Here is a 26,063-nt window from a genome sequence, read left to right as displayed (position 1 = left end):
TCGGTTCCAGGAGAGAGGGGCAGCCAAGAAGCACACAGGGATCGGCTGGCTCTGAAGGAAAGACAGTTAGCAAGGAAAGATACTGAAATCAAACGAACAATGAACCCAATCGAACAGGGTTTGTGAAAATAACCGCGGCCGAATATATTTCACACGTTGCCACCTTAACAAAGCTGTGTGGCGATACAGTGCAGATTAGAGGCAGCAGATAGAGAGAGCTGTGTCATTGAGCAGGCAGGACACGTCAGGAGAAGGGAGAAAAAAAAAGCTGACCGACTGCACTGTACGAGTCAGCTATTAAATCGCCTCTGAAAAGCTCTGCCTGCCGCACTCATTGTTTCAAGGACACCCCCTCGATCTCAGCCCGAGGGAGGGATCTCGACAAAGACATCGCCGAGGTCGAAGGTGGTGATCAGAAGGTGAAAATATATATATTTTTTATACGCACTGTTTCCAGCCTGTCCAGCTAGCTAGCAATCGTGCTAACGGTTACTAGCTAGCAAGCTAATGTTAGCAGCGGGTGGAAAAGTTAGCTGCTCAGCTAACATCTTGTTTTTTTTGTTTAAAATGTTTGTCTATCGACGCTCGTCTCAAACGTACAACAGAAATGATTCACATGAATTTGTGGCAGGTTTGAATAGTCACCTTTCCGTTTATGTGAACTTATATCGGATACAATTCGAGGGGTGGACTCTCAGCAGACTGCTGACAGCTGTCAAACAAGGTCGAATGTATTATTTTTTGACGGTACGTCAGTGTAGTGCTATTATTTTTCGAATTTCTTCATGTATTCTATAACTGTGATGTCGTTGCGGGCGTATTGTTGGTAATAAATATTCTGTCAGCAGATTTGCGTTGGTAAGACGTCTCCTAATGGAGAGTATGTGCTCGACACAGCAGTGTTTCTGGCTTTACTGGTGACTGCCAGCAGCTCAGCTGTAGACTTACAAGCTGGCAACGTCACGGGGTTATAATTAGCTAAAGATGTAATGTTAACTGGCTGGCCTTTTTTCAACTGGGCAATTAGAAGCTCTTTCCTGATCATATTGTATGACTGTGACATGTGTAGGCAACAGACAGAAAGAGGTTTTCATATCCATCACCTAGTTGTTTTCAAATCCCTTCATCTATAGGGAAATGAGAGGGGGTGACTGCTAACTCAGTGCATGCCATCCTGTGTGTCTTCTCTCAATAGGACCAAACGATCACGGGATAGCATTTGTTTGTGGGGGGAGAAAACAAATGGGGGATTACGGGTTCGGAGTCCTAGTTCAAAACAACACTGGCAACAAGTCTGCATTCCCTGTCCGAATCCACCCGCATCTGCAGCCCCCACATCACCACCAAAATGTGTCGCAGAGCCCTGCTGCTTTCATAAACAGCACCACAGCCGCAGGGAATGGCACCACAGGAGGCTCTCCCTGGCTCTTCCCTGCCTCTGCCACCCACAACAGCATGCAAGACGAAATCCTGGGGGGCCCAGAGAAGCCCAAAGCACAGCAGCAACAGGAAATGCAAGAAACGCAAGAAAAGCAGCAGCAGTTGTCTCCTGGGAGTCACCAAGAGGGTGGAAGCGGTGGTGGGATAATTTCAGAACTGGAAAAAGCCCGGTCAGACGAAGGCAAGACAGAAAACGGCACAAGTGAAGGCAGTAACGGAAAGGAGAAGCAGCTCCGTCTGGAGTCACCTGTCCTTACTGGCTTTGATTACCAGGAGACACCTGGTCTTGGGGGAACCGGCGCTGTCCAGTCAAGTACGTCTTCGTCATCACTCACTGGCTTCAACAACTGGTCAGCTGCTATTCCGCCTGCACCATCAACAATCATCAATGAGGACGTCAGCTTTTTCAACCCAGCCTCCGCCAACAACGGGCCTCTGCTTTTCCAGAACTTCTCACACCATGTCAGTCCGGGGTTTGGTGGGAACTTCTCCCCTCAGATTGGACCAGCAGCGGCCTTGTCCCAGCATCACCCGGCTCCCCCACCGCACCCCCACTTCCAACACCCTCATAGCCAACACCAGCAGCATCGGCGTTCCCCAGCCTCTCCCCACCCTCCGCCACCCTTCCCACATAGGAATCCGGCTTTCAGCCAGTTGCCACATTTGTCCAACAGCCTGAACAAGCCCCCGTCCCCCTGGGGTCCGGCCAGCTACCAGAGCCCCTCTCCCTCCCCCGGCTCCTCCACCTCCTGGAGTCCTGGAGGAGGCTACGGCAGTGGTGGCGGTGGCTGGGGAGGATCTCAGGGCAGAGATTATCGTCGTGGGCTGAATGGTGGGATGACCCCCATCAACTCTATCTCTCCGTTGAAGAAGACCTTCCCTAACAACCACGTGGCGTCACAGAAGTACCCTCGAAACAGTCCTGCGGGCTTCAACCCCAAGTCCTGGATGGATGATGGCGTTGGCCGCAGTGATAACATCTTCCCTTTTCAGGTCAGTGTTGATTAATTTAAGTTAAATTCTGCCATTTATTTTCATTAACTGTAACATATTTCCCTGTTTTTTATGTAAGATTCAGCAGTCAGCTAAATTATTAAACATCAATGTGCCGTTTATGTCATCTATTAATGTTATCACCATATGCGGTATAGCTGCTATTTTTAGACATGGGAAGAGGGCTTGGATTTACACAGTGCATGTGTTACTGTTGTGGTTGGAATCTGTACTTTCATTCCTGTATGTCCCTTATGATGACTAATGTGGCTCTGTCACTGCAGTTGTGTGTGCCACGTATATCAGCTGGAGAGGGAGGAAGTTGGTATAGGGGAGTAGGGGAGGCATCACCGATGGAGGGGGAAAAAAGAGGGGGAGAAGGAAATGGAAATGGGAGAGGAGGTTTAGCAATAAGGAAGGCAAGGGAGCCTGAAAAGAGAACAATTGTGGGAATCTATATACATCAGATTTCAGCTTATTAATAACCTGTGCCATAGCCATCACAGCCTATCCCTATTCTAATCTTGATAACAGAACACACAGGGAGGATGGCTGGAATAATTATATTATCAGACATAGAAATCAGTTGTGGTGCAAAAAGGTAGAGCAAGCTTTAAGATAAATTCATTTTATTGATCCAGCAAGGATCGATTGTGCCGATCATTACAAGGAGGTGGGGGTGAAGAGAGGGAGGTTTCTATAGGCCCTGCATAGACCTGATGACCTGATTAAAGGGTTCTCTAAGAACTGACTATAGCCTTTGGACTGTGTTCCTTCATCTGCTTGCAGTCCACTCTGTCAAATTAGCTCAGGGTCAGTCATAGGTACCTGTTTACCAGCTAATAGATAGATAATAGATGGTGTTTAATTGTCTGAATGATTGCTTGTCTTTGTTGTTTCAGTTGCCTGTCAATAGCCTAACAACATTACTAATTGGCCTTAGAGAGCACTAGTGAAGGGCTACTTTATTTTCTGGGAAGTCGGCTTTACTGTCATGTTGTTCACAACAAAGTAACCAAATTTAGACTTTAGCAAGTGACACATTCACTGACCTTTTCCTGGTATTTATTTATCTTCATTATCAATTAATGACTCACAGTGCTCCACCGGTTCCAACAGTAAGGCCATACTGACATGTCCTGACATGTCCTGGATATTTTTTTTGCTAAACAAGTAGCACCCCGGTGCCCCCATAAGTTAAAGGACTAGCATTAATATTTTGCATTGACATGCAACCTATTTAGATTAAAGGTTCCACTATTACAAAAAGGGGACAGAAATCAGAATTGGTTTATTCAGAATTGTCATTCCATACCCATGTTGAAAGTCCCTTCTGTTACATCCCCATGTTGGCGTTAAGCTAAAGCTAGCTTTACTGTAGCTGCAGTATGTTGCTCTTCCTCGTGGTAGAATCAGATCAACTAAAGTAGCATTGTCCTCTTGCCCTCTTGATACCGCAAGGGCAGATGGAGGATGGGCGTAGAATGGCCTTACTGTGTGTGTGCATGTGTGAGAGGGGGAGAGGGACTGATTATATAAGTATAACCCATTTACAAATAACAAAAAACACACAATACATGTCCAGATGGTTAACATTATAAAGATAATTTATTAACTAACATAGAAATGGTCGCTTAATCAATATTAATTAAACAATTAGATTGAATGGACATGCTGAAGATGACTGTGAGTGTCACTGGTGTGGGAATTGAATTTGGAGTGAGCATATAGATCATGTTGCAGTGTGTGGATGCTGTCACTGTAGAAACCACGGCTGAATTATTGCACAGGCAGCCAAGTGTCAAGTTCATTTGTCAGACGCTTCCTCTGTATATACAGGCGTATGTCAGTCTGTGTCTGTGGTGACTGTACTTAAATTTACATGTGACATGAAAAGTAGACTTGTGGGTTTAGGCCATTTCCTTTCCATTCACATCCATTTTGTTGCCTTTGTTGAAGAAATACTATCACCAATAATTTATGTGGACTAAATTAAGCTAGTATTTGTTGATTTAGGATCATGTACATGTTGCCTTGCACAAAGGACTTGCAGGTTTTGTATATTAAAATACTGTATTTAACTAAACGGATCCCACAAGGAACAGTTGTCACACTCTTCCACTATAAGCCTTCTGCAACTGCCTCACATTTATGCACTGACATGACAGATGAGGGATCAGTCCCTCCAAAATTCAGTTTTTTCTTTCTACAATTGATGAAATCTCTCCTCTTTTGTACATTTTTCGGTAAAACTTGATTGTAATCTAGACTTTTGACAAGCTCAATTAAATGCTATGATTCCACACTCACTTCTCAGTGTTAGAACTTGGTGTTATCATGCCTTCGTCTCAAACAACTGAGAGTATCAGCAAATAAGAATATGCAGACTAAAAGCACAAGTTTGGCACTTACTTCATCCAAAGTGGTGTACACCACACGCAGAGGCAGAATATGTTCCTGCTACAACAGGGATGGCCACTGCTGTATTAAAGCAGCTTTAGTATTCAAGATGGGCTCTGGTCCAGCCACACTGCTGCTAACTGCTAAAGCACTGCTCAGCTAGTTACTAGCCGTCGGCCAGATATTTGTCCTGTAAACGTCAGGAAAGGCTTCTTTTTTCCTTCTTCTTTTTGTCCATTCTTTTCTGTCTTTGTTTAATAATATCTCACCTGCACATTTCAAGGTCAAAGGCCTGCTGTTGTGTCAGGTGTACTGGGCTGATTCCGATTGGTAGCTTTGGCCGGTGACCAGGTCAAGACCTGCAGGGCCTGAAGGAGTGTAAGCCAGGACAGGATATTGTCTCAGTAAGCCACCTGGGTAACCGTTGGTTACAGTTCCCCCCTCAGTGTTTGTGTAGCTTAGAAAACTGCAGCTTATGTAGTACTGTTATCTAAAGGTGCATTATTAAACTGCCTCTTCAGGCTTGTGTGAATATTTTTAGAAATTCTTCCTTGTAGATTGTGACTTGCTTTGGCTAGCAAAAATACAAATAAAATATCCATCTAATTGTTAAAAAAAAAATAAAAATGATGCATCATTCTCATCTAAATGGTTAGTACAAAAGGCACTGTTCTTATGAGTATTTTTATAGATTTTCACATTTGTTATTTATAAGCAGAATATTAGAAACTACCATGGCCTCGTAAACAATGTAGTACATTTGTGAAGTAGCTCTTGATTTGATGTTTGTTTTCTTTCACCTGACACATTGACTTGGAAGGCAATCATTTCAGGTAGTCCGCCTTCTCTTGTGTGTGACATACATGCAAATTCTTATGCAGCTACTGTATAAACACTTTATTCATTAAGCTGTAGAACCTCAAGGTTGCAGCCATTACCTCTTTTCCTTGTGACAATGGTGTTAAATGAGAGAAATGTTTTATAGACTAATAAGCAGACAGAGCTGCACTGGCAAGCACATAACTCCAATGTTCATGCAGTCACATTGTGCCCTTCTCACACCCTTGACAGATGCTCTGAATCAGGGAGAAAGAGCACTCATATCCCCATGTGTATGTGCACATACTCATATGTGCATGAGCCCTAATTAGTCCCTAGCCTATGTCTTCAGCATGTGTCTTAACAAAGGAAGAAGACGAAGCTGAAAGCTTATGTGAAAGTGTCATATTGTATTTAGCCTCGCTCATTGCATACAGTAAAGGAGTCAGTTTGGCCTCATCCCCGAGCAGTGCAAATGGTGCTTGAACTCCTGCGTCTGTTACTCCTGTTAAATCCCCAAATGTGCACATAGACACACTACTGAGCCATTCTGCCAACACTGAGTAATTGGTTGTTTTTGACAGCTGGGGGTATTTAATGTCATACCGGGTCTTTGAAATACTTGACCAGGAAGAAAGAAAATCGTGAGCATCAAAAGCTCGACCTGCTTCCCTTTCCTGCACTCCTTTCTTCTGTTTTGACAATGCCCTAACCTCACAACTTGTTTTCCCTCTCCACACCATCACCTTTCTTACATGGCTGTTTCCACCTTCCTCTCTTTGCTCCAGGCTTCCTCTCTCTTCTTGTTGTCTCAAAAAATGTGATTAGAAGCTCAGCGTTGCACAATTGAATGTGGGGCGACTGTAAAACAACCTCTGAAAAATTACACGGCGCCTATGTATCCTCATGCCCTTTACCCCTTCACTTTCTCCGCTCCTCTGCCTTCTAACTTCCATTTTTCATTAACAGGCAGGTGACATGGGTGATTAATGTTTGAGTTAATCACCCACAGTATGCTGTATGTAATCATTCTTTGCTGCTCTACCTGTCATCAAAATCTATTGGAGTTGGCGCTGTTTTGTGCCGTTAGATTAAATTCTGAGGCTGTTTTTGGCTATGTGACATCCAGACTTCATAATTAAACAAAAATGACTGAAAATGAGTTAAAGCTTTTGGTACAGGTACTTATCTGTTTCTCACGGGTGACAGCTAAAAGGCCTATGTGAAACAAATAGGCTTTGACATTGATGTCTAGCCATGGCTGCAATTTCTACAACACTTTACCTGGATATTTGTTTGACTTAAATTTGAATAGTACTAAGGCAACAAAGGACTGTTGGTCTCTCCTGGTGGAGTTTTAGGATAGAACACACAATGGTTGCACACAAAGTAGCTGCTTTGTACTCCGACCACAGGCACTACTACTACTTCTACTACTGCTGCTGCTAGTGGTGCTGCTCTGTGTGTTAGGTACAGAGGCACAACAGTTTTGTTATTCGTAGCCTTGGAGCTAATAACCAGGGTAGTCACAGAGACATTGCATGCTGCATTTACAAATTACACACTTCTGATTACAAAACACCAGTATTCTGCAATCTCAGATTATGTCTAAAAACCCACTGTTCAATAGAGGACAAACTGGTAATTCTTTGTCATTTAGGCTGAAAAAGTGCCAAAAGAGTAAATTATTAAACAGTTGGTGAGTTTAACAGTTAAATAGAATAATCACTGCAGCAAAATTCACTTCAGCTCAGTAACTAAATCCAATAAACCTAGTTTAACATCTCCCCAGTTGGTGATATTTTTTTTATGGTTGTACAGTCTCAGAGGACGCACCACCTTAAGTGATAATTTCAGATTTGATGATTCAGGCATTACTTGCCGATTCTGATGTATTCATGTCAGTTCGGTACAGTCTCAACAATCTCAAATGGTAGCGTACTATGGTTGAGGCAGAATGTCTTCTGCTTTTTTAGGTAAAAAAATTAGATGTGTCTCAGCTTTTTAGTTACATTTAGTGTTAACTAGACAAGTTCATGGTTGTATTTCTTTATTTGCTTACCCTGGCCCTGGCACCTCAGGCTACATTTCAGTGCTGCTTGAAAATAACACAGTATGTGCCACCATGTGTTTCATATTTATACCTATAGCCCTGGGTTATTGTGGGCAAGCTTTCATAGATACACATGACATGGACTACCCTATAAATTGTGTGTGACTTGCTCGAAGCTAACATGTGCGTGTGTGTCTGTGCACACCCTGCAATCTGTCCGGGATAAGCACTTTGCTGGTCAGCTGGCCAGTTGTTGAGAGAGAGAAGGATGCACAAATCTGATGATTAATCACCGTCTGCACTTCTCCGGGCTAATGCTTGGCAACTGCAGAGCACCAGCCAGGCTTCAAGTCCACCATACTGAGTCCATCTGAGCCACAAAATTCCTCTTATCCACAATGTAATAGAATTACCCTGTGGTACTACTCCTCTCAAAGAGGATCAGGATCATACAAACTGGTACCATAACATCTAGAAATGCTGAAAATAAAAATTCATATCTAAATTTGTTTACTGTGGATAATTCAAGGTTAGACTCATTAGTGTATACTTCCTGCAGTAACCAGTCGTTCACTTGTTCCTGCTGGTTTATTTGACCTGAAGCAATAGCCTAAGTCCACATAAGTTACTTAGGAGGATATGAGAAAATAGTAGACATAGTCTGGCCTATATCCCTGTGTTGATATTTGTTTTGAAGGAGACAATGTGCACGGGGTGTGTTCTTCTCGCACATCACTTATGTTTTAGCTTCTTTCAGTCAGTGTGGGAAATCTACAGCAGCCCAAATACTGGTAAATTTTTGGCTGTTTAAACCAGCCAGCATGGCAGAGATCCAACCACACTCTTTGGCTGATCAGATAGTAAAAGTAGCTGTGATCCACTGCAGACACCAGACAGTGTCTGCAGTGGATGAAAAAGTAGGTTGCCTGCCTGGCAGACCTACTCATCAAAGGTTTTTCTGAACGTTTTAGCATTTGACCCCTTTGGAGTTCATGGTTACATTGTACACTTCTTTACAGGGTGGTTTAACTGTTCATTACAGATGTTGTCTACAGTTTGTTGTGAGCGTTTGACCTGGTTGCAGGAATAAAACTAGACAATCTAGGCATGGATGTGTTTTGTAGGAAAGACAGCGCTCGGAATGAAGAGTTGTGGACTGGTTTGTATAATTCTTGTTGTGCAAAGTTTGTCCATAATAAGTCATTCTGAGGATAGAGCAGATCACGCAGCGCTTGTCAGGAAGATTTTCAGACTTGAAGAGGTGTATTTAAAATTAAACTGGGTAATTTAAATCTGTTTTTCTTTTCTTTTGACCTCTCTAAGCGTTTAGTGAGTTTGTTGCAACGTTATGCTATTCCAATTTTTTTATTTTTCTCTTTCCACTTTGCACTTGCCTGTGATGGAAATGATGATGAACGTGTTTTGCACAATAGACAAATGGCAGTTCTTGTTTTCACACCCGATCAGCTTGCTTTGTTTACTCTGGTTCTTATTTTTTAACTTGGAAAACATGGTGGCAGTCCACATTACCTTATTCCATATGTGTATTTTGAAATAATGTAGTGATTGACATGAGTGGGGAAAACAGTTCATTTCAGTCGTGATCAGACAGTTTAGAGAGAATAAACATAAAGGTATGACTAAATATTTTAGTCATAAGGTACAATCTGCTAAGCAACAACCAGACAGTCACTAGCTCTAAGCAGTGTGAGCTCTGTGACGTGGGCTTGAGGAACAAGAAACTTTTTTAAGGTATTTCTGCTTTTAAAGTGGCATTCAGTGGCAGATGACTGGAAAGAAACAGGCATGAGGAGGAAGTAAGGATTTAGACACTCAGACACATGATGTTTGTGGGGATGTAAGACATTTAAAACCAATTAAAGGTGTAAACAATAAGAGATTTCATAATGTTGTCTGCAGCAGTATCGGTTGTTTTGAACAGAAGGAAGCCAGCAGAGTTTATCAGTTTAAGAAGTTGTTGCCATTGGCTGCATATTTTGTCTGGGTGAGGTGGAGTCAAGACAGGAACCTTATCAGTACGGTACTTGAAGTATGTGTGTGTGTATATGGGTACATGTTTTGGTGTGTGAGCGTATTTTATGTATAAACACTGTATGAGTGTGTGTTTACACATGTTTGTTTGACACATCCAGTACGGCAGGTATGCCAAGGATGCCCTTGGCATTCATTGGCAAACGCCCAAGAATTCACTCAGCTACTGCCTGATTCTACTGCTGGGTTAGCTTTCATTATGCATTATGCTTATGATCAGTCATTTAGTTAACAAGTTAAAGAATATTACTCACACAAAAACGTGTAAAAAGGTGGATTTAATTTATCAGGACATCTTATGTTAGACTGAGAAAACTAAATTTACACAAGAAGGTTCTCCCTTACAAAACTGCTTGTTTTACACAAATAGGTCACACCTGTGTCATACGCGGAAATTGCTCTGAGGACCTGAGAGTAGTTCAAGCAGAACAAATGTTTAAAAGAATTTTTAAAAACATTTTTTATTCTCAGTTCTTAGAACATTTCCATGAGTTAGGTTAAAATCCACTTATGAAACTAGGCCACAGTGCTAACTTAAGATGCTCTCATACATTTGAGTGTTGGTGTATTTCAAAGCAAGGTAGATAGGGATATGCATCAATACAAACAGCACTCTGTTCTATCCTTTGTCTTGTTCTCTGAAATTAGCTAAAACTGTAGTCAGAATAATGTTGAAGCAAGTTCCAGGAATGCATCTGGCTGCTTTGAATTTTAAAGGATTATTTTTTTAATTACTTTGGTCACAAGTGTTCAGGCAAGGTGTGAAGTGTTTCAGGACTGTAAAATTGTAAATTCTCTCCTCTTTTTGTGTGGGCATGCTCTTTAGCTACCTTTAATAGAGCCACTAGAGACTACTGGTTACCAACATAATATTTAGAAGTTGTATGATTAAACTATATGGCTTTGAAGCAGGCATAAAGAAGTAAACTGGACATAAAATTCCTGTGTTTCTCTTTTTTCTCTTCTCTCTGTAGGAACGCACCAGGTCATTTGACAGCTTCAACATGAACACTCTGGAGAGCTCCCTGATTGACATCATGAGGGCTGAGCAGGACACCCTGAAAGGTGAATATGCCAGCTGTCAATCAAGAACATAAGACATGGACCAACTACACTTAGTACTACTACTGCTACACTTTTGTTTTACATTCTGATGCCAGCAGTAATGCAGTCAATAGAATCAAATAGAACAAGTCATGGACACACATGAGAGGTGATATCTGCTCACATACTTATTCATAAGTTAACACCTCTGTTTATAAAAGAGAAGTTTCACTTCTGTTGCATGGTCATAACCAACAAATCAAAAATAAGAAGGGGCAGTCTGTGTAGCAGCAAGCTTGCACCTCTGTCTTTTTTTTCCCTTCTCTTGCCTTCTTTATTTAAAAAAAATCTTTACTTGAGCATGGTGCAGTGACCTCATTTTTTCATGCATTTTGAGAAGAAGATGCAGAGACAATGATGGGGGCTTAGGCTTGGAATTTAAGAGAGGATTTGTGAGAGGAAGCTGGAAAGACTCCCACTGATCTGAAATGAAGTTGTTGTCATCATTAGTTTCTAATGATCCCAGCTGCAGAGGTTCCTACTCTGAGGGATATTGCACAGTTCTGCTCAATAAGATGTATTTAGTGACCGGAATTTACAAAGTTCCAACATATTGCTGTTAAAACTGCAAAAAGGTAACATCTGTTTAGGTGTGTTATAGGTCATGATGTTTCTTTTATATGTCTTGCGATTTTTAGCTGGAACAGAAAATTGTCAATTGGAAATTGCCTGACTGACTTGATTATTGATTATCAGACAAATCAATCCAGAACTTGATCCCTTAAGGCAGCAGGTAGCTAGCATTGTTTACTGTTTTAAAGAGTGCAGCTTGCAGTAATTACAGATAGCAAGTACTCTGTCAACAGAAAAGACCTGCTAGCTATTGGCAAAGAGGGAGTAACTCTATGAGCACTCCCTGTAATGATCATCGTTGGAAAGGAAACACCTTCTCAAGGCCAAGGTTGAATTTAAAGGATTTGGGTGTGACACACTAGTTGAAGCTGATTGTAAAATTTCTTAGTAGTATAATAGATCATAAGACTCAATTCCAGATGATATGGACATCTTAACAACAATGGGCTGAGCGACAAAAATCAGGTGACTTGTGTGACGTAAAAAAAATCCTTTGTTTTAAAAATGTTACAGTGCAGGAAATTAAAACAAACATAGGCGACATGTCTCCATTTGTCTCTAAATTATAGCCTCAATAAGGAAATGACTCCCTTTATAATTAAACTGACTGTATACAAAGCTTTATGTTCCACAAAAGCGCATACATGCCAGTTTCACTGCCAGAGTAAAAAAAGATAACTGAAAACTAAGACACTTCACTATCACCTCGCATTTATTTCAGCTCCAGACTCACTATGCTCAGCCGCATCCAGCTGTGATCTAATGTTCTGCTGTCAAACCTCAGTAAATCTTCTCAGTATTAAGAGAAGAGGACTTGAAGGCTACCTCATTAGCTGCGTTTTAGTATCTTAGCACCAGTCACGCTGGCACAGATTCCTCCGACTGTTGGATCCAAGAGCTTGGCACCAGACAAAGCCAATTTTATTTTAAATTGAAAACCCAAAGCTTCTGTTTCTTTGACAAATGAAAGCCTGCAGGGTCTTAAAAAATCTGATCAAATTGCTACGTCGTTTCGATTCAGTCCTCCTATAGTAGCTGAACCACAATGCTCTGTCCACACATGCTACAGTGCTGTTATCTTTGTTAAGAAAAGAGTCATCCAGAGGTGTATCTGTGATACACAAAAATTAAAAGTCTAATATATGGCATCTTTGTTTATCTTTCCTCTAAGTTCTATCATTTGATCTGCTCACCTCACTCCTCGTCTTTCTGATTTGTTTTTCATGATTCCTTTTCTGTATCATGGCTTAGACCTCCAGATATTCCATAATTATTTGTCTGCTATAATATATGATACTATTTATTCCTTATTTTCATAATTACAGTCCAGGCTTGAACAGTGCTGTGCCAAGTGTAGTAGTGATGTAAGTGAGGTCCTTGCTTTTTCCCCTTAGAGCAAAGCAAAAAGAAAAACATAATTACAGCACATTTTCTTTAAGCACTGACTCTTCTCTAGCCAACTCCTGTTCGCTTTAGCTCCCTGTCTCTCATGCACACGAGCGCACACACAAATATAATAAACATAGATGGCATGCATACACTAGCACATTTAGACATCATCAGAGTGCCGATTTCTCATTCCAGTAACATATTGAACAAAGTGAGAGCAATGAAGCAAGGGAACAGGCGAGACAAAATGTCTACAGTAGAAGTGGCTTTGAAACGCTTCCAGCATTGTCCTGACTGACAGAATGGATCCCTCTGTTCAGCCACCACACACACACACACACCACTGTGTTGTGTGTGCATGTGCATGCATGTGCTTTAAATGTTGCTGTACTGTACGCAGCCAGCAGCATGCAAATAAGGTTCACAGAGCGGGCACACTCAACCCTGTAGACACACAGGGATAGGGTGTACTTGCATGGCTGCACACTTGCTTCTCAAAGACAACTAAAGGCTTTTAAAATCAAATATGACAGGTTGGGCTCAGATAGACTTTGGATTTTGCACGGTGCGGCTATCATCGTGTATATTACCAAGCTAAATTACAGAGGGAACTAAACCAGTGAATCTTTCTGAATATTTGACCTTGTCCATATAATCTATTCTAGGTTGGCATGTTTGATATTTAATAAAGTCTCAACTTGTATTTTGGAGCCACTAATTTTCAGTTTCTGACGAATGCATGAAAATAGCATCCATGAGTGGTCTGTCCTGGTTTCTGTGGTGTGTGTGTGTGTGTGTGTGTGTCGTAGTGTTTTCTCTGGTCTGTGGGGCTCAATAGGCGAGGTATGGGGGGAGGGGCTAACGCATTTCCATGTGACTGAGGCATCGGAATGCACCAATCACAGGGCGGTCCATACTCGTACAACAATGGTCACACTATTTCAGCTCTTTCATCTCATTATCCCTCTGCAGCAAGCGGGCCTTGCATAACTTTAAGCTTGTTTGGCATCATAACATGTATTTGTGTGGGTGCGGGCGTGTGTATGTGCAAGAAGGCACAGGCAAATGGCTTAATGTAAAATGTATGATATGTGGCTCAGAGGAAGGGAACATTGCAGATAGGCAAATAGAGGTCGATGAGAGAGAGAGAGAGAGCAGGAGAGAGATGGTTGCTGTCCCACAGATGTAGACTTTAATGAAATTGATGTGGAAGCAACACTGTGTGCTCAAAGCTCAAAGCCTATTCTGTATTAACACTTTTAATCAACTTTTAATACAAGAAACCTTTTATGTCTCTGTGTTGCGTGCAAAAGAGATCAAAAAGCACCCATCAGCAAGTTAATCTTTGGATATGTTGCACCATTAGGTTCACAGCTTTGTGTCAAATGACAAATTGTTTTATGACAGTTTTGGTATCTTACTTGGTCAAATCTAGGTCATAAGAGCCAGCACATTAGCAACATCATTATTCCTAATAAAATAAAAAAAATTAGAATCTCATATGAGTCATGTCCAAACTTCTATTCTTCATATGTCTGTTCTGTGTCTCCTTGTATAGGTCGTCTGGGGTTCCCCCACCCAGGAGGGGACAACCCTCTTCCCCTCAATGGTATGTATGATCGCCAGCCTACAGTACACTTTACAAATAGGGATCAAGATCCATAATAAGAAATTTTGATTGAATTGACCCTTGACTGATAAAATGTGCTTAAATATTTAGTTTTCTACAGTTTACATTTTTTCAAAGAACCAAATACCAAAGTTATTTTATTCTCATGAAGTGGACTAAAAACCTTCAGTTAAATCTCCATGTTGGTGACACTGTGTTTGTGTCTGTATGTAGCTTTCAGACTTTAGGGTATCTTCTCAGTTCCTTGTTTTCAAAAGGGCCAAACCTTGACATGTCCACTGTAACCCTAACCACCAAGCATATTTAGCTGTGACCTTTCACCTAGTTTTGATATAATAAGACAGGAAAGTGGCCTTAATGTGATCAAATAGTTTAAGCAATATAATAAACTACAACTGCTGTTAACTCTTGGTCATTTCCTTTGTCATTGTACAATTGTGTTGGAAGCCTTTGCTTTCTGGCCGTGGGACAGGATGTAAAACAGGAGAGCCTGAGTTGTTTCTTGAAAAGATTGCCGGGTCACATGGTGTAATCACATGGCCACGAGCTGTCATCAAGCCCTGAGACAGATGGTGCCAGCGGATAGGCAGTGGATTGAGGCTGCACACCAGCCCTCTCTCCCTCTCTCTCGGTCCCTCCCTTTTTACTCTCTCTTACCTCACAAGCATACACAGATTGCTTTCCTCTTTCTCTTGATCTCCCCGTCTTACCCCACATGGCTTTTTTATCATCGTTTCTCCTCCAATCTATTTTTTCTTACCCTCACACACATCTTTTTATAGCTCCTTTCAATCTACTTTCCCATCTCTGGTTCTCACTCCCTTTGACCTTCTCCCCCAGAGTTAATGTCCATCTGGGTTGAAAAGTCCACCACGGGAGGTGAGGATTATTGCTTGTGTGTTCTGGCCACTTCTTCATCCTCTCTACCATCTTACAGTTTTAGATTGAGGTTGATACCTAAATCACTCTAGTACCTGGGTTTTAATTATTTTACTTCAGTTCTTGGCAAAGGAACATTATTTACCACCCTGTGGTTAGATGCATTTCTGCTTCCATTACAGTGGCATCGACATGGCTCTTGCAAATCTACTTTTGGATTATCATGACATACAGGATGAACACTGGTCTTGGTTTTGTTAGGGAGACTGCACTGAATCAGCTCTATTTTCACCTCAACCATGATGATGCATTAGGTGTATTCTGAATCTGCATAGTGAATCCTATTTTAGTGTGCATCAGACTTGAATGTATGTACCTGAACGGTGTATGTTGCTTTTATACTTGATGTTACTGTTTGTGAAATTACTGCAATGCAGAAGGAGGAGGTGTCAAACCTATGACTTGGTCCTAGTTGAAGGCCTTACTCCCACTCCTCCCTCCCTCTCTCCCTCCCTCCCTCCCTCAAGTGTTAAACAGCTCTTTTGCCAGATTTTATTAGAAAATCAACACTGGCTGAAAAATTCAATATTAAAATCAAGCAAAGCTGCTGTCCCTGGATGCATGTTTCTTCTTAATGCCTCACTTTTATGTATTTCATTTGAAATCATACACAGGTTCTCAATTTACTAGCTCCACCTGGCACTTTTATTGGTACAATGCACTATGCGTCTTTTATGAAAATCCTGTTCTTTGATTTGTCCTTATTCCACATGCAGCCAGGAATTATAGCAGGAGACGAGGTAAAATATTATCACCAGTATATGATGTCACTTTTTTTAGCATATTTTCCATTCTATAGGTCTTTGAGTGATGTGATGTTAAATCGTATTGTCATGACGTTGTTGGCTGTGGGTTGCTGGTATGTTGTTACATAAATGGACACATACATTGTGAATGACTGTGCTTTTTGTGTACGTACAGTGAAGTGACATATTTCTCTGCATGACTGTTGAGGCCTTGTTATATGCCTGTGAAATTATCTTATGCATCTTTATCCTTAAGTTTTCTCTCATTATATGCCTACTTTTTTTTGCACATGCATATTGCAAGATTAAGTCAGACAGAACAAGCTTTAACTAACAATGAATGAGGCAGCGGGACACAAGTGTAGCAACATATGGTCAGGCACATACACTGCGCATACTGTAAGTTAAGGTCAACTCCCTTGAATAAATCTTTATAAAGCAGCTCAGGACTGCATGGGAATGGGAATTGGCCAGAGAGTGCTTAACCTCTTTCTGGCCTACACACACACACAATTTACTTTGAAGCTTACTCCCTGAGAAGAGTGTTTTTTGTGATAACTGCATGCATATTCAGAAATCTAGTGACATGACATTTTACTAATTACTTACTTTTTATTTTCATTCATTAAAAACCCCTTGATTGTTTTTGACAGGATTTTAAGTTAAAACTGGTTCTTGCTAACATTTATGTGGCTTATGCTATCATTCACACCTACACTGTTGTTTTTCCAGACTGCAGTATTTTCGGCTTTTAAACACATTAGCTAAACATTTCTTTCTCACCTTAGAGTATAAAAGCTGCCTCGGAATTTAGGGAAATAGAAATATGTTTTAATGCATCTCTAATGCATCCGCAGCGATGTGGTAGATGATGTTACTTCTTTCCTCTCTCACCTTGTGTCAAATAGCCAACTGGTGTCTCATGAAATAAAAGTGCTAATGGACAGTTGTCTTTGGTGCCTTCATCATTACATGTAGTTGTGCCCTTAGGCAATAAATCTAATATCTAACAATCTTTTCTGTACCAGGCCACTCCTCTCTCTTCCCCATGGAGGATGGTTTCCCTGATGACGAGCGTGGCGATCAGGGTCTCGCAGGCCTGGGTTCCCCACACTGCTTCCCACACCAGAATGGAGAGCGTGTCGAACGCTACTCACGCAAGGTCTTTGTTGGAGGATTGCCTCCAGATATAGATGAAGGTACAGCAGTTGCATTACGATAGTTAGGTCATAATTCCCGACATAATTTTAGTCATGTTTGAAATGATTTAAACTAAGATGCGATGTTAAGGATTAACAATACACAGTGAAAATAAGTCCTTTAACACACTGATAAGTATACATTCTGTTTTCTTAATTCCAGATGAGATAACAGCCAGTTTCCGGCGTTTTGGACACCTGTTTGTGGACTGGCCTCACAAAGCTGAGAGCAAATCTTATTTCCCTCCCAAAGGTATCTTAAACTGCCACCAGAGCCAAATCGCACTGTGCTGTTTTTTTATGAGCATTACTATGGTGAAATGAGCCTTTTTGTAAAGAGGTAGTATGATGTTGGATTCTGTTTCAGTACTATCAATATGTATGTATCCAGGTTTTGCCTTCAGCCTATGGTCTGAAGCATTTGTTAAACATGCCCGAGCTGTTTGTCTGTTTGTAAAAGCTTATGCCCTCCTGCTGTGGATGTAGAGTGTCGTGATCAGACATACAGTCATAGTAATCAGCGTGCTAAATTCCAAAGTGATTCTTTGTCAATACTCTGTGTCCCCGGCAGTGTGAATAACCCTGCTTTATTTTGTGTAGGCTATGCCTTCCTGCTGTTTCAGGATGAGAGCTCAGTGCAGGCTTTGATCGATGCCTGCATCGAAGAGGACGGCAAGCTGTACCTCTGCGTGTCCAGCCCTACCATCAAAGACAAGCCGGTCAGTGGGAACACACACACACACGCTTTTATCTCTTGCTGTTTTCACTGAACAAAGTGGTCGAGTGGAACTGTGAATTTGCTTCTAGAGCTGTAACCTGTAGGTTCTGTGTGTGACAGGTCCAAATCCGCCCGTGGAACCTGAATGACAGTGACTTTGTGATGGATGGATCTCAACCTCTGGACCCGAGGAAAACCATCTTTGTGGGAGGAGTCCCTCGCCCTCTCCGTGCAGGTAATGTATTCATATTTGTTTTTAATATAAGGCCTAGGTTTCAAACATATACATTTGAAGCGTAATTTTGGGTTGAATCTGAAGCATTTGTCATCTGTTATGTTGTTGTTTATCAAAGGCCAAGGCCTTTTTTAAATACATCTCTGTATATTTTACCCCCCTTGCATTTAAGTCATACACCAAATGTTAAAAAAAAGAAAAACAATAAAGAGCCACTTTAACTTCCGATGTGTAATGTCATGAGCTCATAATAAAGTTAGACCTGCTAGAGGGTAGGGCTAATAAGGCACTGACCTACACCAGTTATTCAGGAAGTACTCTCTGTGGCACACTGTGGTCAGCAGAATATTAAATTTCATGTTTCTCTGATAGCAACATTACGTGCACTGTGTGTTCATGTTTTCAGCACCACTGGTAGCTGTGTTTTAGACCTCTGTGCTGTAGTGGTGAAGGTCACAAGGCCCTGTGGTGGATTTAATATTTTATGACCGCATATTGGGGGTTTAAATTTACATGTAAAAAAAAAAAAAATACTACTACGGTACTTTTATTTTTCAAATGTAGAACTGAGTTGTAAATTTACAGGGTTATTTGTTAATGTTTGTCAAAAAATAAACTTTAACTTCGGTTAAAAGCTTTGTTTTGGCTTTATTGTACCTGCCCACTGTTCTCATTTTTTTAGTCTTATCAAACTCTGGTGGACTTTAATCTTGTTGTGTTGATGGTTTAAACTCAATATGAACAACCCTCATCAGCTGGATGTGTTGTTTTTGTTTTCATTGGCTACAGAGTGATGAGTTTATGCATTAAACATCCCTGTGTGTCTACGTGATAGCTACATTGTTTGTTATTGTGTGTGTTTTGCTTCTGCGCATCAGACTTGTTTTCACTGTGCTAATTCTATGTGTCTTTTGTTTTTTTTAACCACCCCCTCTGCAGTGGAGCTGGCTATGATCATGGACCGCCTGTATGGTGGAGTTTGCTACGCTGGCATCGACACAGACCCTGAGCTGAAGTACCCCAAGGGAGCGGGGCGGGTCGCCTTCTCTAATCAGCAGAGTTACATTGCTGCTATCAGTGCTCGCTTTGTACAGCTGCAGCATGGAGAAATCGATAAACGGGTGAGTGGAGAGAAAAGAAGAGAGCTCAGTGTTTTTCTGTCCTCTCTCCCCCCCTCGGCCCCCTCTTCTTTCTTCACTTGTCTCCCCCCCTACCTTACTTCCTGTTCTGTTTCTCTCAGAAATCTTCTTGCCTTTGCCCCAGTTCTTGGAACACAATCTTAAGTTTTGCAAGAGTAACAAATAAGTCACCATATACAAGTTGTGTTGCACTAAGCTGTACTAAGACATAAAAACAGGCACAAAGACTTTTTAAACAGGCGTGGCTGCATATAACAGTCACTGGTAGAATAGAGTGGTTCCGACGGTTTTAAGCGTGTTATTGACAACGGTGTTGACAGAATTTTAGGCTCAGCGATTGGTTATTTCGGGTTGAAACGCACCTTTAGGGTCATTGTTAAATTCTCCCTTGGAAATGGTACCTTTGTACCCTCAGGCACAAAGCTTGCTGTATGCGGATAATCATTTTAACTGACTGAGTTTCGTGACAATCCAAAGTGCTCCAACTGTGAGTAACACTTTCTGTGGGAGCTATGAATGGGATTTCTACATCTATAACCAGGGTGCCTGAGATTCCTCCTCCCACTTTGCAACACTAGCAGCTGTTTTGTACAAGTCAGCGACTAGTGGAGGCAGTAGAATGACTAGTGTAACACTCACAATGGCAGCTAAAAAATGTCTGACATGAGGCCCAGCTTTGTCATAGATGTGTACTCATAAGCTAAGGCTGTCAATGACGTACCCACTGCTGTCAGCAGGCGAGGAATTACCATAAAAAAGGCTGCAAGTGACACAAATACTTTACACATTTACACTCAGTAATTTAAGTGAGGAAAGCTATAGTAGAAATGCAGTGTAGAGGTAACATTATAATAAAATCTTGAAATAATAGCAGGCCGCGCTCATTTGCATAATTGGAGTGCAAATTTTGTAGACTGAGTGCCTTGGTGACATTCACTCGCTATTAACGCAATCCCTCCATCACTGAGCTAAGCAGTGGAAAAAGGAAGTCGTTTCAAAATATGTAGCAGCAAAAGGAAGTTTGAAATCCACACATTTCAGCAACAACTGGACAACTATCAAAACCTTAGTGCAAGTCATTATGACAAATCTTTCAAATATGTTTGTTAAGAGACGATGCAAACTCCTATTGTTGACACAATAATTCTGGTCATTTGTAACTGAAATGTTCCAATTTCTGTCTTCCTGCTATTACTACAACATGTCAAAATACACTCTACAAAGTAAGTAGTCTAGGAAAGTAAGGAAACGATAAACAGTGAAGCCAGATCACACACACAGCTTTTTCTGTGAGTCCCTTATGTGTGTTGGAATGGTTGTCACACATACAGCTAATACAAACTATTTATAGAGAAGGGATTACTAGATGTAAATGCACTGAATAAATATACCGTACAGTATGTTGTCATATACTGTAAGGAGGGCTGTTTTTAAGCCTGTATATAATTGCATCATTTATCCAAAAAAATTGCAAAACTATTGCGAAAATTGTGCTGAATTCCTCCTCTGTCCACAGGTGGAAGTAAAGCCATACGTGCTGGATGACCAGCTGTGCGACGAGTGCCAGGGGACTCGCTGCGGCGGGAAGTTTGCGCCGTTCTTCTGCGCCAACGTCACCTGCCTGCAGTACTACTGCGAGTACTGCTGGGCGGCCATCCACTCCCGCGCGGGCCGAGAGTTCCACAAACCCCTAGTGAAGGAGGGAGGTGACCGACCCCGTCACATCTCCTTCCGCTGGAACTGAGTGGACGACAAGAGAGGGAGAGGCAACAGAGAGGAGCAGGAGGGCAGGTAGTGCAGGAGTCGCAAGTCATTGTACAAATAAATGCACTTTTCTGTTGCTGGTTCCTTTTTGCTCTAACGTCACCGATTTAAGTTAATATATATCAATATTTTAAAGATTAAAAGAAAAAAAGAAAAAGTGGAACTATATCCAAATATGTCCAGCAAAGGAAAAAAAAGATGTGTAACATAATTTTATTTATGCTTTTGATTTTTGAAATATTTTTTTAGTTCTAAAAAAAAAATACATATATAGGAAACTTTGATATGGTGTGATTATGATAATACTCTGCTATTCAAATTGGCATATTTTCTAAACAGAGAGCCCCCAAAACAACAAATACTCTTCAGTTGGTAATTGGTTGGCCTCTTTCGTAGCAGAGCAATGACTTTTTCTTTCGTTTCGAGTCTCCAGAGCAAACTGTTCAAACAGTACGTCATTGGCTATTTATTTCATAGAAGTGGGATTAAGTTTGCAAGAGGCTCCAGAGCAAATGTGAATTCAAAGGTGTTGCTAAAGAAGAGTGCACTTATTTCCAGTTAAAAGAGCGAAGATACAGTATATGAGACCCTTAGTAGTTAACCAAAGCTGAATCTTAATTAACTCTGAAGAACCGAGAGGGCCCACTGCAGAACGAAATGGATTCATTTCCCTCCCAGATCAAAAATATCTCAACCTCTCTCTCTTTTTTTATGATTTCCATGACCATACAAATATTTTGATGTTACTTGAAAATATCACAGCAAAATTTTAGCAACACAGATTTGGGTTTTTGATCTCCATTTTGACATGCAAAAACTAATACCTCAAACTCAGCTGCTAATGTGCCGAATACAGTAAAAAGAAGAAGGAAAGCAAGAATCGCTCTCTGGTGTTCTCCTTCCTTCAGAAGTATAATCAGAGGAAAGGGAGGCACCAGACAGAGTGATGAGACTGGCACGGTTTTGTACTCGCTTGCTTCATCACCTCCTTATTTTTGTAATCGAACCCAGGGTTGTGCTAAGGACAGAGCAGAGCATCGTACAGTGTATTACGGGAATGTATGGCTAAGGGAGGCTGCAGGAGAGACAGAGAGAAAACACTTACCCCTCCTCCCCCCTTCCTCATGTCTGCCTGCAGCCTCGGCTGCTATAAACTAGCAGCTAACAGAGGGTAGAGCCTCATTTTGTGGATCAAATCCTGCACCCAGCAGGGTTTGGATCCAGATCTTTCAGGACTTAGGTTAAAGTAACTCCTCGAGAGAAGGCTGGTCAAAGTGGGGCCGCCTTTTATTGCAGTTTTTTTTTTTAAATGGGGCTACCACCAAACAGGATATGCCTGTCTCTGTTAGTTTTTCCTTTTAAACGTATCAGTGCAATTCTCCCAAGTCTTTAATGAAACTTTGCATCCGAGAGTCAGCTACGCTTAATGAAAGAAGCAACGAGAGTTTATCTGCTTTTTCAAATCGTCAGCACACATTTGAGTCATGGAGGGATCTGCCCTTACAGCGAACCCTCGATCCCTTCTCCCGCCACGCTAATCCAACTCAGCATCCAGTGTTTTTGAAGCATAAATGAAGATAGTCTCTGCAGTGTGCTCTACTACTACACACTAGTGACCCACATGCAGTTTGCTCCTGATAACGAGATTGCAGGTCCAGGTGGCTTTTGGGAACCAAAGATGGCTGTGCAGTAGTGGGTCATACTGTATCTTTTTTTACTTTAGTTTTGGTTGTTGTCGTTTGTTTTATTTTCTCTCTCATTACATCAAGGATGTTTTTTTTTCATATATATTTTCTTAGGTCTGTCACTTTTACCCAGTTCTGCTTAACTGTCACAAGCCCTGATGGACTCCAGCAAACCAAAGATTGGCCTTGAACATGATGTATGCAGTATGATCATTCTATATGAACACCCTGCATATGTCTATCTGTCTATATATAGACACAGAGTGCAGTCAGAACCATCGGAACACCAGTGGAAAACCAACAGGGCTTGCAGACACACACACACACACACACACACACAAAGGCCTCACACCCTCCATAGCTCCAAAATGGAGGTGCGTGCCATTTTATTTTTAATCTCAAATAAGAGTCTGCGTGTTCGGGAAAGAATTGAACATGAAGCGCACGTCCCCACAGCAAAACTAAAACTAATCCTCACATTTGTTGGACGTTTTGAGTCACTCAGCGGTAATCTAATAGCCGAGCATTTTAAATGTCAGGGAGTTAGTTACAGAAACTTGATTATACACACTAGTGAGAATCCTCATATCGCGGCGTGGTGTCATTGCACCAGATTTGCACCCTGGACATTAGTTTTGTGGGTGTGGTGGGTGAGCATTTTAGAAGTTAAAACACTTTGTGAAGAATTTGCTGTTAAATGAGATGAAAAAAAAGATTATTTTATACATGGCCTGCTGATTTTTTGGTACAGTGTTTTCTAGCTAAATTATTTTGTCATGCACATATAAACATTTATTATGCACTACTTTTCTAAATATTTTTTCTTTTTCCAACAGTCATTTTAGGCACATTTTTCACAAATGGGGAAACTCCTTTTTGCAATACCTCAATTTTTCACATTGTGAAAGGTAGCTTTTGTACTTTTGTTACTGAGAGATCTGCATATATGGAAATGTTCATTTTAAGAAAAAAAAAAGTTGAGTGATTTCAATATATATTATTTTCAATTATGCTTTTTATACATTTCAGTGCTGAGGAATCTTTACAACTAAGTGCGCACTTGTGTTGATGCGACTTGAGATCTGCAGAGGAGAGACCAAAGTGTACCGCTCTCTTGGTCTTAGCTTTTTTTTCGTACATTAGATGTTTCCAGTCAATCTGGTCAATAACAGCATGGCGAGAAAAAAAAATTGAAGAAGTTGTAATTTGAAATCGATGTTAATGTCTCTAAACATGGCTATACTAGTTGGAAATGGTAACTTCTGTCTTGGTTTCCTCTCCGTAGATGGAGCATAACTTATTATAAGGAGAATGCAAAATTTGGTTCAGGCTTAACGCTGAATCCTGTATCACAAGAATGGATGTTTGGTGTTTAGATATTTTAATATTTGAAAAAAAAAAGTATATATATATATTCTTGAACTTGCCAACTAGCACCTATTGTAATCCTTAGCATGCATGACGAAAAAAAAAGAAAAGAGAAAATGACAAGTACATGAATTAGCTATTAAAATTAATTGTTGTGGTGTGCACCAAATGTTTCTCAACTATTAAGTTGTTAAGGACACCCCCCCACCCAAACCCACTCTCACCACCTCACCTCCCCCCTCCTCCCCCCTCGTTGTGTTGATCTCCTCCTTGCTTCCCCATTCGCAGACCTCTGCAGGATGCACATGACAGAGAGATGAATACAAGTGATTTGGCAGTGCAGGACTTTGAGCATCCTTATAGAACACTGTTTAAAAAAAAAAAGACTTGAGAACTGGTCCCCGCTGTCTGTCGAGGTGATCTTACATAGACCTATCTGGAGGAAAAGGGGAGCTTAAAGACTTGAATGTGGTAAATGTTGCAAGTTAACTTCAAGTTGTTATGTGCAATACTTCTTTTGAACCTTTTTCCAGATAAAGACTCTTTGCAATGTAATTCTTTAATGCCATTTTTAATTGCAGACATTTAATTAAAGAAGATGTTAATATGTTTTTCACAGTCATTTTCTACTGTTATTGTAATCCTTTTCATGCTGGTGTTTGTAAAAAAGAAAAAGAAATCAAACTATTTGTACTAATATAAATAATTGAAGTTATTTTTAAAACATTAAAAGGTTTTGTGCTCATTTGCTTATTTTGTTTATTTTAAGCTACTGTGATTGATTGCATTGTAATTATTAGGTCAACAATGTATTTAGCTGTTTATTGGTATATTTTTAATTGGAATGTATAATTGATTTTTATAATTTTGATCAGATTTTTGTTATATTTTTGAGGTGAAGCTTTTAATATGTTAAAGTGTCTAGTTTTTACTAATTGCTATATTGTGCTCCACAATATATGGTTCACATTTTCTGAAGGAAAATAAATATTTAAATATTTGTCTGTTAATGTTACTTAATGGCAAGATTTCAATAGTTTTTAACTGTGTATGGGAAGGTTGTTGTATTTATTAATAGCATTTTTTTACTTAAGATATCACCTTAATTTTTATTGTCATTTCACTTTATAAGTTCCTATTTTTGTATTTTCCTTTCTAATTAAGTTATGTAATACGGATATGTCCATATTTCTAGGAGTTGGTCTGTAGAAGTGCTAGTGAAACGAAAAAGAAAAATCTAATGTTATTTAATTGTTTGCAGCCAACTATTTATAACAGTATGCATAATTTTTAAATATTTGTAATGTGAAATGTTGAATGAAATAAATCTTAACTGTGATGAAAACATGTCCTCGTTGTGCTTATTTATAACATCGATAATGTGTGTTCTTAGATTATCCTGATTTATTACAACCCAAACGGACTCATCTTTTAAAGTTATTGTATTTATTGGCAGTGATGGAGGAGGTACTGAAGCTTGATACCTAAGTAAAAGTACAATTACCCAGCAAAATATATACTTAAGTAAAAGTAGTGCTACATCAACAATCCTATATAAGTAAAATTCTTAAGTAATTTTAAATGTACTTAAAGCTGTAAAAGTTCTTACGCAGCAAATATATATTGATTTCCATTGCAAAGGATACATGAACAGGTTAAAATAAGATATCATCTTAGAATTAAAACTGACAATGTGACAACCATCTGTGTGTCATGAGGCAGGCTGTGGGCATCAAGTGAGCAGAGAGGCTGATAATAAAAAACAGGCATTCACCATTTTTACTGTGTCAGTATTCCTGCTTTAGAGTAATATTATG

General features: G+C 40.4%; 1 protein-coding gene across 1 annotated transcript; it reads left to right on the top strand.

The window, feature by feature from the left end:
- cpeb4b (cytoplasmic polyadenylation element binding protein 4b) lies at nucleotides 1-25,593 on the top strand. The gene is made up of 10 exons (XM_028420859.1): nucleotides 1-419; nucleotides 1,196-2,433; nucleotides 10,732-10,822; nucleotides 14,382-14,432; nucleotides 17,167-17,337; nucleotides 17,501-17,590; nucleotides 17,938-18,056; nucleotides 18,176-18,290; nucleotides 19,230-19,411; nucleotides 20,946-25,593. The coding sequence occupies exons 2-10, from the start codon at nucleotides 1,243-1,245 to the stop codon at nucleotides 21,171-21,173; spliced, it is 2,238 nt and encodes a 745-aa protein (XP_028276660.1). The 5' UTR covers nucleotides 1-419; nucleotides 1,196-1,242; the 3' UTR covers nucleotides 21,174-25,593.
- Nucleotides 25,594-26,063: the final 470 nt, after the last annotated feature.

The sequence above is a fragment of the Parambassis ranga genome, chromosome 14 (assembly GCF_900634625.1).
Source record: "Parambassis ranga chromosome 14, fParRan2.1, whole genome shotgun sequence".
NCBI classification, from domain to species: Eukaryota; Metazoa; Chordata; class Actinopteri; family Ambassidae; genus Parambassis; species Parambassis ranga.
This window is presented reverse-complemented; position numbering and strand designations above follow the sequence as displayed.

Coding starts and splice junctions, on each gene's coding strand:
- cpeb4b (XM_028420859.1), top strand. CDS start 1,243: ATGGGGGATTACGGGTTCGGAGTCCTAGTTCAAAACAACACTGGCAAC. Junction 14,433..17,166: donor CAACCCTCTTCCCCTCAATG/GTATGTATGATC, acceptor TTTCTGTACCAG/GCCACTCCTCTCTCTTCCCC. Junction 18,057..18,175: donor CTACCATCAAAGACAAGCCG/GTCAGTGGGAAC, acceptor TGTGTGTGACAG/GTCCAAATCCGCCCGTGGAA.